At 38.9% G+C, this 13,192-nt stretch overlaps 1 protein-coding gene across 1 annotated transcript in view; it reads right to left on the reverse strand.

Annotated features, from left to right (window-relative positions):
* Positions 1-3,795: 3,795 nt before the first annotated feature.
* CNTLN (centlein) overlaps positions 3,796-13,192 on the reverse strand; it is a gene marked incomplete at both ends in the record, with an annotated part of 202,506 nt that continues 193,109 nt past the window's right edge. The window contains one exon of the mRNA XM_083353493.1: positions 3,796-3,897. Within this exon, the coding sequence (XP_083209619.1) occupies positions 3,796-3,897 (102 nt within the window). The remainder of the gene's footprint in view (positions 3,898-13,192) is intronic.

Genomic DNA, 13,192 nt, shown 5'->3' on the forward strand with positions numbered 1-13,192 from the left:
GCCCAACAGGTAAGAATCACTTAGGATAACGTATGAATCTAGATAAAGTCTTTTGCTGCAATTCTCATGAATGTATGCTATTTTGGGTTCAATAGCTAAGTTTGAGCAGATACCTACAACTCATCACCAACAATACTTCTGGTTCATTTGGGCTGTACTAGGGATTTTCATTGTATATTTTTTTTCTTATCTAGTGGCTTTTTTGACATGATGATAATCATGGCAGAGTGGCCCAACAGGTAAGAATTGTGTATAAATTTTTTTAGTGCAAACAGCAAAATTTAGAGGCTAGCAGGGTTGTCTAAAGATAACACAAGATGTAGTGTAGTCTGATATACTTCAAAAATCTAGATTGACAAAATCTAGAAATCTATATCTGAATTCTAAGAGCCAATGCATATGTTCAGCACTCAAAACGTGTTTGTATGCACATTTCCCCCCAAAAAATAAGATTCAGAAATTGGGTCACATAACTTTGTTGTAATTCAGAACTATTCCATTTAAAAAATAATAATTAAACTTTTAAAGATTCTACCAAGAAACTGAATCAGCTATTTTAGTACACATTATGGTTGGCTTGGAAGTATGTATTAATCAAACAAGAATCTTAAAGCTGTGTAGATATTCAGACAGTCTATCTAGACAAGATTATTTTTATGGCAAGAAAAACAAAGTAGAGCATCATATTGTTACAGAAATTTTAATCCACGCTAATCTAGAGTTCTCCAGATGTAGTGGACAAGACAAAGAATTTCTGGAGTTGAGCTGGATTCTTGTTGTCTCTCAAGACACAACCATGCCCTTTTCTTATACAGAAACTGAATGTGCTTTTCTCTAACATGACTTTTGACTTCCCCACAGCCCTGTGATTCCCTAGTGTTAGCCAAAAGCAGTTTTTTTTATCATGGGATCGCTGTCTGTTGTGACTATGTGGGAAGTCAGCAGGGAAGGTTGCAAATCATGATCTCACAACGTGGGACACAACTGTTGTATTAGCAAGTTGCCAACCACCCAAGATTGTCATCATGTGGTTGTGGAGTTGCTGGGACAGCTACAAACTTTAATGATCAATTGTAACCACCACTCATTCAATACCCTTGTGACTTTGAATGGTTGCTGAACAGGTGGTTGTTAGTCAAGGACTACATGTCCTTGTTGATGAACAAGTGTGCATAGTTTGTATGTGTTATTAAGTTCTGGTTGGACAACAATGACAGATGTAGACCTGTGGGAGATCTGTCCTCCCAGATTTCAGGTTCTGTATCATCCATGAGACCAAGATCAGGGAGATGGGATAGCTCCAGTAATTTATGAGACTCCATCAGTTGGAGTAGCTTGTAAGTTCGTACCTTCCAGGGTGACCATGGACTTGTTGTAAGTAATCACAGCTCCAACATACATGACCAGGTACACTTTGGATCTGTACTTAACTTTGGAGCAGATGAGATAAGAAACACATTAATATTTATCTTTACTATGGTCAATATTCTTAATCAAACTGCACATCACACATGTACTGTAGATTTTTGCACAGGGAATCAACCACTTAAGACTGATTAATCCAAAATATCTGGATGAATTCTAGAGGACAGTTGACTTCTGGACTAAGGAAACAACTAGATACTGAACAAAATTACTCTTGCGAGACCTTTCCCAATCATTCATTCTAAGGCTAAGCAGCTCCATGGTTCACCAAGGATGTAAGGGAGATGAAACAATCACAAAGGAATTAGTAGGATCAGGCACTAGTATAACTTGTTTGAGCCTATACAGTGATAGTCTGAGTAGCAACCTGTCAATTATTCTCTTTATTGTACCTGCCAATCAATACTGGTGGCTCTACTCAAGGAACACTAAGAGGGATATTTTGCCCAAAAGCATGCCAGATGAATTTGCTGTTTTTCTGGATAAAGTTGCTTGTAACTACTGAGGTGCAATAGATTTTAGACAAAGACAGCAATGACAAGCAAGGCAGGGCCTTGAACCCCATCTATGTGTTTGACCCAGACCTTTCCAAGACACAGTATTAACAGTATTGAAGTGTGTGAGCTATTGTTTCAATGGTTCCTGGCTTACATTGAGAAAGGCGTTCATTATATGGAATTCTTACAGGGCTAAGGTTTGCCGGCATTATGGGGTCCAGGATCAGAGCTCTTTGGAATATTCTGGAAGAGGAAATAGTGCACTGAAGACAACTCCATGAAATGTCACAAAGGTAAAATTTTTTTGTCCACCCAAGTTTTCTATTTCAAGGTAAAGAAGACAGATTTGTAATGTCTAAATAGCATTTTCTCTTTTTTCTCCCTGTTTAGTTTCTTTTTTCCTTCATCTGACACACTTTCCTTTTCTCTGCTTCCCTTCCCAATGCATCCTCAGCCCATCTCCAATGTGTGTTCTGCTGGTAGATGAGAGAGGAGAATGGTTGTGTACTTATAGGTTTCTAGGAGAGAGAATAATTTTTGAGTGTGAGCAAGACTACTTGGTATACAGGGGTCAATTATTTTTATAAATACATAATTGATTTGAATCAGTAATTATTAACATTATCACCCCAAAATTTGTGGAAATATGAATAGTTTTGGAAGATGTGTGTGTGTGTGTACCTGTCCAAATGTTGAAGTGTGTCAGTTGGACATATTTATTGGGTAGAAGAGAATCTCTCAAACTGGTTTCAGTTGGATTTAGCAACATCTACCTTTCGGCAATCTCTTAATCCTGAAATCTTTCATGCCTACTCTAGGCAAGTTTTTATTGTCATCTTTGATTTCTTTTCCTAAAGCAAAGGTAGAGGAGGGAAGTGAACAAAAGCTAAAGAAAATGATATAGGTAGTCCTCAACTTACAATCATTCATTTAATGACTGTTCGAATTTACAATAGCACTGAAAGAAGTGACTTATGGCCAGTTTTCACATGACCATTGCAGCTTCCCCATTGTCACATGATCAAAATTCAGGCACTTGGCAACTGGCATGTATTTATGACTGTTCCAGAGTCATGTGATTACCATCTGTAACCTTCTCAACCAGCTTTCAACAAGCAATCCAGATTCGCTAAACAACTACATGATCCACTTAACAAATGCAATGGTTCATTTAACAACAGTGGCAAACAAAGTCATAAACTAGGGCAAAACTCACTTAACCACTGCCTTGTTTAGCAATGGAAATTTTAGGCTCAATTGTGGTCATAAGTCAAGGACTACCTGTAATGTGTTCCTAACAGCCTATACTATTATTTTATAGGTGTACATAAAAATGACCTCAAAATAAGTTATTTGGAGAATATGTTTCTAAAATACAATTAAATACTTCATTATTTTGTAGTTGAAAAACATAGCCCATATCTGTTGAATAGATCTTAATATTTCTCCAACTATCATTGCTGATATTAACATCACATTTTTCTTTTTTAGTAAAAATACATTTTGAATAAAAAACAAATTAGCGATTACTGATGATCAGAATTTTAAAAATGATACCAGATTAAAATGAATGATGTCAGAATGTTTATACTGATAATTACAAACCTATATTTATGAATGGGTATACAATACACAAAGAACAGTTTTTAAAAATCCTACTGAGAGTAGTTTTGTATCTTGTCAGACGAACTTGCCAGTTTATTTTGTTCTGTGAATCTATTTTGATTATCTGAATTAGTCTACATAAGGGAAGCAAATCCAGATGCTATTGAATATGATAGATCGTCTATTTTTGTGCACCAATCCCATGAACAGGATCCCAGGGCAAAAGAAAGCCCTCTTCTTTTTTAAAAAGTCAGTTTATTAGCTCTTCCTAAGCTGCTCGTTTCATCAGAGAACTGTATTCTTCTGCCAGCTTCTTTTGTTCATTTAGTTTTTCCAGCACGGCTTCCATTAAATACGAAGCAAAAGGAAACTAGAAGGGAATCAGAGTAAGAAAAATGATTAGTGAAGCCTATACACACACATGCGCGCGCGCACACACACACACACACACACACACATATGTGCCAGCTAAAAAACATTTACTAAGTACCTTGAAGCCATTAGATTTCACTTAGTCCTGACAATGGCACTCGTGCCCAGGACAGTGTTTCCCTAAAATGGATCCTTCTGATTCGTGTGTGTAACTGTTCGTTTATCATAAAAATGATAAAAGAGCAGAATAAAATGAAAAAAGATAAACGCCTTATTGAACCATTCATGGTTTACTGACCATGTTAATGATGTAATCTGCAAGACCAGCAGCTCTGTCATTTATCTTCAATCAGCTGATCAATATGAAGTTACAGTAATCTCTAGGGCACTTATAAGTAGAGGCAGCACTACAGGCTGACGGCTCTCGGGAGGGGCAGAGACAATGCTATCAATACAGTTCCAAGCGCTGGGGGCAAAGGCTTTCAGAGGCATCCAGTGAAACTTGTGACTCAAGGCAGAAAATAACGTCCGAGAGATCAAGGCACAATTAAGAGTATTCTAATCAAAACTCCCCCCCCTCTCTTTTTTAGGAGTGACGAAAATGGAAGAAGACATATGACAAGATCGCTCCCAAACCAGAGATAGAAATATTGGAGGGGAGGTATCTCCACCCTGGCTTTATTTTATTTGAAATTCATGTTCAAGTTAGAGGAAAAATATGATTCGTGAAGGGTTTGTGGCAGAAATAAAAGATTTAACTATGAGACAAGTGACTAGTCTTCGCCTCGCTTCGGTAAATGATCCCTCTATGAACAGCCTGCAAACAGGTCCTCTAAAATGTGTACTACGTTGGCCCAACAATGACTGTAAAGGGCAGAAAACCGACCGGCAATTTCCCAAATGGTCCCTGACCTACGTTTGAGAGAACGTAAAACTGTAACCATAGCAGACAAAAGGAGGAGGGGGGGGCAAACACATTTTTTCCGCCTGCAGGTTGTGATATGGAAATCTCAAATGTTGTGTGCAGAGGTAACAAGAAGCTGCTTAGCTTGCACATTAAGCAATAATGGAAAATCAATCAGTTGAAAAAATTGGTTGGGCGGAGAGAAATGCAAGACCTTATGTATAACAGGAACTTGGAATAAACAAGTAACTCGAGATATGCAAGGAGACGGGAAACTGCAGAGGGCCCTTTGCTGATACCGCCATCCCAGTATGGCACTGGCAGCAAAGTTTTGCTAACAAGCTACCTTTGCTAACTAGCTAGTAAATCCAGAGAAGGCGTCTGAATGAGAGATGTCTGACTCCTGCTGAGGGGCAAATGGTAGCCATGTTGGATTTTTCTGATTGCATCATTTGATGTCATCTTGACCAAATCACAATGAAGCCACAAGGCACATGTGTCTGTATTTACACTCTGTAATATCACAGTGTTGTCTTGGTATTCCGTATAAGAAAACATAGATATGTAGGGAAATTTGTATTTCTGTGTTATGCCTGGGCTTGGAAAAAATAAATCTGATTTTTCCCCCCTTATGTATTCTATATCACTGCTGTAAACTTTAATATAAAAGCCGTTGAGTTGGGGGAGCGGTGTTCTGTGTCAAAATCATGCAAATATATTTCTGTTGGGTTTTTTTTTAAACCAACATTTAACTTCTGTTTTGTGATTCTTTTTACTTCCAGGGGGTTGTTTTGTAACGACTTGCCAAATTAAAAATGCACTAGTGAAGCCCCAGAGTTGGGTTTTCTGTCCTAACAAAATCAATTTGATGGAATTTAAATCTCTGTAGGTGTCTTCTGTTAAACTGGAAGAAAAAAAGCCTTGGGTTTAGGGATGGTTTCTGATTTTGATCAACTTTATAATATTCAAGCACAGCTAACTTCAGCAATGCAAGAAAAAAAACCTTATTTTTGCCCTGTATAGTTTTCATATCCAAACATAAATAAAGCAGTATCATAAGGTCAGGTGTTTTTTTAAAACAATCTTATATATTTAAAACACTCTTATTTATTTAAAATGCAAAATGTTCTTCTGCATTCAGTCCCCATTCCCTATTCCTCCTTCAGGCTCTGTTTTCTGAAATCTCTGAAACTTGTTTTGCGCTATGTAGGTCTCCATTTATTTTGATAAATCTATTATTTTTAGTGTTTTCTCTTAGATGAATGTATTATTCCAACCACTGTCTCGGGCTTGTGATCATTCTATACTTTGCTTGCTGTTCATCACGTTCTAAGGCTGCTTTGTCACTGTAAAATGATTTTTAAAGAGCTGTTTCTATCTTAATCATTCAGTGCAATCAAGGATAACAGGCATTTGAAATGTTGCAGACATCTTATACATTTATCAGTTTCTCTTCTTATATAGTTCACTTTATAGACATACATTTTGCATGGCAGCCTTGCAGTCTTCATCTTCCAGTGAAGCCTGTCACATTTTTATTAATAGTCGAGTAATATATTGCCATTTTTCTTCTTTCTTCTGAACATGGTGCCCACTGAATATCTTTGGTTGTGTAGTGGCTGAGGACTGTTTAAATTGGAATCCGTCTCGAGCATATTTATTTAATTTATTTTAATTCCATTTATATCCCGCCCTTCTCCGAAGACTCGGGGCGGCTTACAAGCTTAGCAGTAGCCTTCATTCTATGTATATGCCTGCTTATTAGGGCTTTCACACACACCCCAAGCGGCATTATTACAAAGTCAGCTTAATTGCCCCCAACAATCTGGGTCCTCATTTTACCTACCTCGGAAGGACGGAAGGCTGAGTCAACCAATTGGGAAAATCTACCCAGACAAACTAAAGTTCGTTGTTCAAATGTTCTCCTTTTCAACACTCATCGGGAGTGTTCCAAGTTGAACCAAACTTGCATTCTGCATGCAGCATGAAAGCATGGGAGCTTGAACATTTCTCGGTTCTCTTTTTTTGCACACTAAATGCATAAATATATGCAGGGGGATAGGCCTTTTTAACTACACCCTCTCCTTTTAAATCCTAAAATAAAACGGCAGAAGCAACAATTTGATGACAAAATTTTTGCCAGCTTGGCTGTACAGATGGAAGGCCAGGAAAAAGCAATAACAGGACGATAAGTTTTGTTATCGGAGCTTCTCTTTCCAATTAACAAGCACCGTTCATATTTATGTACTTGACAGCAAAACTCAACCAGCCACTAAAGAGACATTCTCTTTGCACTTAGCATGCAACCTGAAAGATCAACAGCAACAAAACCAGGCCCAATCACAAGTCAAAGTTCAACAAACAAAATACAATACAACCTTCCCATTTTACAATCTGAAACTCATCGGCGCTAGTAGAAACACACGTGCAATTCATGCGATAGCTATCCACATGCAAAATAAAGTATAACAGAAAAAAACGAACAACATACGCAATCCAATCCAGGAAATCCTAACTTCCTCACAACAACCATACCGATGGCAGCAACAAAAGTTATCAGGTATAGGGTGAAGCACAAACAATCTCCATTTGTTCTAATTTCGGGACTGGCTAATTTAAAGTAACTCTGGATACAGATGCAGCTCCTGCCTCATCCTATAAAATCTGGACTTAAGAACATCATCTGTCTTTGAGCATATTCTTAACAATTGCCACTCCCTCTCCTTATTTTCTCCACCAGCATGACCCCCATCATATTATTATTGCTCTGCAAAACAAAAACCCAGATCCAAACATATTTTTTTAAAAAGCAAATCAAACACAGGAGTCCAGATTCAAAATAATGCTATTGAAACTGGTTTGGTTTTTTCAGAACTCAGAGAAAACTCCCAGAACATAGCTCTTTTCTTTCAAGCACAAAGCATGTTTTATATCTTTATTGGTATCGCTATTGGAATCTGAATTTTAAAAAATACCATTGTTCCTTAAACTATTGAAATCTGCAGTAGGTACATTTCATTTATTTAAATATTACGCTATAAAATGAAATATTTTAACTAAACAATAACATTTTATCAGCTGAAATATTTGAGAGCTCTTTGTAAGCAGTAGTTCTGTGGAATGCACAATTCACACGACATCCTAGTTTCTACAAAAGCAAATGATATGTAAGTGCTATATTCTGATTTGAATGTAAGCAAAAATTAATTGCATGGTGAAATGCTATAAAGCAGTGGTGGCGAACCTATGGCACGCGTGCCAGAGGCGGCACTCAGAGCCCTCTTTGTGGGCACACGTGCCATGGCCCGGAGATGGCAGCCATTCCTCTTCAACCAGCCATCGGAGGTCCCATGTGGCCAGATGCATCCCGGCACGGCTGGTTTCCCTCCCCCCGTCCCATCCCTCCTGGCCTCGCATGCTGTCCTTTTCCCAGTCACGACCCACTGCATCACCTCCTCAGTTGTCAGCCATCTGTCCAGCTCAGAGGTGGCTTGTCTGAACTGCTGGCAGTGGGCTACGGAGCCCCAGAGTGCGCCGGTCGAGGAGCTGGCAGGCTGTGGCTGCTGACGAACACCATCGGCCCCATATGCTCGTTGGCCTCTGTGTGGGGGGGGGCGATGGCGTCAGGCAGCAGCTGCCCCTGCCTCACCTTGCCATGCGACAATGACACCCCTGCCCTGCCTCGCCTCACCCCGCAGGACGAGCCTCCTGACCACCGCCCCTCCTGCCAGAGACCTCCTGGAACTCCCCCAACCCTGCCTGGCCCCCACAGGCCTCCCTCCCCATGAGCAACATCGAGGTGACCACGCACACCTTGGCCACACCCACCCAGTCTGCCATGACCAACACAGCCACGCCCACCCAGTGGGCCACGCCCAGATGGCACCCAGCAATAAATAAGTGGGTTTGGGTTTGCAGTTTCGCCATCACAGCTATAAGGCTTTGATTTTGAAAAAGCACTGAGATGAAACAATTGAACACCTATTTATACAGCTATATGTTTAGGGTTCAAAATAAATGTTAAATATTTTAAATTTTAAATAATATCCATAAAAATAAATTTGCATGAAGGCTTACTATTAAACGACTTGCGCCATGAAACCGATGGGAAGGGGAAGGGAAAAGCTGGTCAGAATCGGAAGACCAAGTGCCAGATGCCAAACCAAAGGCTTGGCTTATAGGCAGCTGTCTGAATGAAGTGACAGTTTGACAACTATGGAGGATCAAGTGGTTATTCGTTTTAAAAACTGTATTCAAGGCTCTTCAAGAAAACAATACAAGGGATTCTCATGTTAGGAAAGAAAAATATAACAAGATACACAAATAAGTGGCAGAAGAAAGGCATGTCCGGTTTCAGTCATCCTTTAATAAGATGTTAAGCCGGGGAATAAAAGAAGGGAGAAGTTTTCAATGAAGAGGATAACGCCTAGGGCAGATTTTCTTCAGAGAAGGATGGCTGCTGGTTGTTCTGTATTTTGAAATCTGAGATCATTCACGACAGCAATTGCAGAAGGATGCACTTTCCAATACTTCCTTGAAACACAGAGCAGAGGGAACAGAGCAGGAAGGGAAGGCCTCTCTCTGGTTCTTGCATTTTGCTACCCCTTGCCTTGCAGCTTGACCAGATATCAAGATATGTGACAGATTAATTGGACTGATGACAAGTTGTTTTAAGTCCATCAAAGATTAGTCTTCAGAGTTTTCCATTTGAATTAAAATCTAAAAGTCAGTAAATATTCCTTTCCTATACTCCGGGTATGGCCATATGGTTTCATGTGAATTTACGTGGTGAGCAATTTGTCACTGCTCTCTGCTTTACACTCAGGTCCTGTTTATTCAGCTAATTTTTTGTGTCATGATGTATAATCCCTTTTCATCAGCCATAGGGATGTATAGATCAGATTACATTACAGTACATTACAAGCCCAAAGCTATGAAAAACAGTTTTACTCAAGTCTCTGACAGCTTTGAAGTTAATGGTGCTTGCATTATGTAATAGATCCTTCACGATCTACCTATCATGGTGGTTTTAAACTTCCTTTAATGTAAGGATGCTGGAAGCTTTCCTCTCTGGAGTTCACAAGAGCAAGACCTCTTGAGAAAAGACACAGACATCAGAAAGGCAACTACTGATGTTTTGCTAGCAAATGTTTTCAGTGACAGCAAAGTCCACTAGGAGATTATTAAATCTCCCCTGGCAACTAGAGTGAGATGCAAATAGAAATCAAGCCAAGGGCTAACAATAAGCTCTGCCCAGAGAATTGTGAAAGTCTCTGTCCACCATGTTTCTACTAATTGGAGCTGGCCTTAAGGAGGCAATAGAAAAAATATACAACAATCTTCCAATTGTATAGGTAGCAGCTGAAAGGGAATTCTAGTACAGGGTTAAACTAAGGGACAATTCTTCAGATGGCTGGTCTGCACCTCTGTCTAGCTGCAGTAATTAGCAAAACTGAGCAATTATTTTAACCGTAAAAGAATTTCACAGCCAAAGCCTTTTAAATAGGATCGACATTATTGGGAGGCATTGTGTGGCCAATGTGAAATAGTCAAGAAATACCCACAAATATTAGTAATTTAGATATAAAATAGGACTGAAACATTACAAAAAGAGTATAGAGTGGGTTTTCTCCCAAACCTCATCCATGAGTGAAACCTCAACATAGTTTCACTCAATTTATTTATAAAGGTACGGTACATAAAAAAAACAAACTAAGTAAGGAGATGTGTTTAGCTGGTACGGATAACTAGCTTAGTAAAATAAATATATATGTACAGTATTTTGTTGCCTATAAATTTCTAAGGCTGTGTGTCATAGCACAGATCTTCCAATTTTACAGTTGTGTGTTTCTTTCATTTAGAATTGTTTGCTTCATGTTAGGCTATCATATTCATCAAATTGGTTTTTCTTGCAAAGTACATGAATACTGTCACACAGTCCCAGATTGATGGCAATCGCTGCCATTGCCTTACTCTTTTTCCTATTTATGTGCCTTTATCCTCTTTGGTCACTGCGAGCAAATTTAAATATGGTAACCATTTTGCTGCAGCATTCATGGTCCAGCTAATTCCATTTTATTAATGGGTAATGTATGATATGATTGCTCTGTAACGTAATTGAAAGGTCTAGTTATATGTAATAATCACTTATCCAGACAGAACGTTCAGTTCCAAAGAAATGCAGGATAGCACACTCAGGGCGCCTCCACTGTCTGAGAGGCCTTGTTCCTAGAAGGAGGAACAAGGAAGAAACCAGCCTGATCCCGTTTTTTATTATTGTGATGGGGTTTTAAAAAAATTTATTTATAAAAATGGCGTGGAAGTTGTTTGTTTCTCAGAGGCTACGTGCTTCAATTCCCACCCTTAAGTTGTGCAAAACAGACTACAACAAAAAAGGGACAAACATTTTTTTGATTCCAACTTTCTGGTTAAGATGCTGTGTCACCAGATCCCTTTTATGGAAGATCAGGTGGTTGATGGACCTTGACTGTTTACCTTATTCTCAAGAAAGCATGTTTTACCTATTCCCTGCCAGGCCGATACCGTAATCATTAGATGAAACTCTTTTACTCCTTTCCTCCTCGCTCCAAATCCTTTTTCTCTTGAACATAATACTCCCGAGAACCTTGTTATTCATCTTTATGACTTGTTCTGGAAATCTCTTTGCGGTGTGTCTGAACAGCAAGCTTAAAAACCACACAAAACATATATATCGATATTGGTATATCTGTTCAGCAATTATCAAATATATTTGCTCCCCAACATATTATTATTATTATTAACAACCGCAATAGGTGGTGAGTTTAATCCCCTTCAGTATCAACAGTACAGAAAATTCAAGTGGAAAGGGAATGTACACCTGAGGTGTGGCTTGCTTTATTATTATCCTCCGGGGGAATCTTTAAATGACAATAAAGAACAACTAGTGTTCACACGAAACTGCTCCCTCCCAAATTCTAACGTAGCACGGAAACGGTGCGTGTCAGCAATAAAAATAAAATGTCTATGACATTTTAAATGTTATCATACTGTCACAGTGGAATAAAATTAGCTTGAAAAATGATCTAAAGGGACGTGATGCGGTTCGTTTATGTACAACAGCAACAGCAGCAGTTTCCCTGTGTTCATAAAGGTTTCTCCATTAAATTTACCTCCAGTCAATAATTAGGAGTCCACAAATAAACCTAGGCAATTAAATCGATACTGTTGGGCAATTATGTTCCAGAGGCCAGGCTTGATGTCACAAGAAGACACTATATCAAACTTCAGAATTAAGTGATCTCATGTACTTTGCTGCAAGGCATTTTGTAAGGAAAAAAGGAAATGGTGGTGGGGGAACAGAGAGGAAGGCCAGCATATCACAAAGCTGATGCAAACGTGTAAATGTTTTGAATAGGTTGTTTTAAATCATAAAGAGAGGCTCTGATTTTTTCCAGCTTCTTAGCTAGTGCGTAGTCCCCACAGAAGTCCTTACCCAGACAGCACTAGCCAGGAACGTAAAATGATTCTGGCTCTCCAGAAAAATGGGCTGATGCATACTGTGAAGCCTCTCAACGTATCATGTCGCCCTTGTTTTCATAAATATAAAAAAAATCCATCTCCCTCAGATTCCTCTTCATGCCATTTTATTCTTATCCAGGGCTGCTTCTTAGGAAACACTTTTCTTTACGTACAGAACTGAACTGTTTTTACTTTCCTTTGGCAAGCCACGATAAGGGCGATTTAAAGGGCTGTAAAACGAAATAAAATGTGAACAGTATTTATTTGCAAAGATTAAAAGCCTAAACAAAGTTAGAAGTCGTCCTTAAAACTCCAAAATCTCTCCAAAATTCGCATTTGTGATTATGGGAAACAAAATCAAATACAATCAAAAACTTAACACACACTTGCTTTGTGGTAAGCTCTGCTGAATTAAGTTGGACAATCTAAATGTTTGACCATCTAAATGTTTTTGCTATGATGGGAAGTTCAACATGATTTGATGGAGAGTGCCCCTTATATCAGAACAAATCCAGATGCCTCATGCTGAAGTACTGGTGCAAATGTAATTCTGGATAATTAAGAACCTTGGCTAAAAGGCAAAGCAAATAAAATGAGAGCATCCTCCTACATATCCCTTTTCTTTCTTATATCATTTCCAAAGCATGGAAACCAGATCACAAGAAATAATTCTCTGCTTTACTCTGAGCTAGTCAGATTCCACTTGAAATGTTGTGACTGGTTCCAGGCACCACAATTCAAAAATGACCATGCCATATTAGAGCACGTTCAGAGGTCAGCTACCAAGACGGTGAAGATCTGGAAACCAACCCCTATGGGGGATTCACAGCTAAACGATTTAGCTTTCAAAAACATGGGCTGAGAAGGTAAAACAATCTTCAAATATCTG

The sequence above is a fragment of the Vipera ursinii genome (assembly GCF_947247035.1).
Source record: "Vipera ursinii genome assembly, chromosome: 2".
Classification (NCBI taxonomy): domain Eukaryota; kingdom Metazoa; phylum Chordata; class Lepidosauria; order Squamata; family Viperidae; genus Vipera; species Vipera ursinii.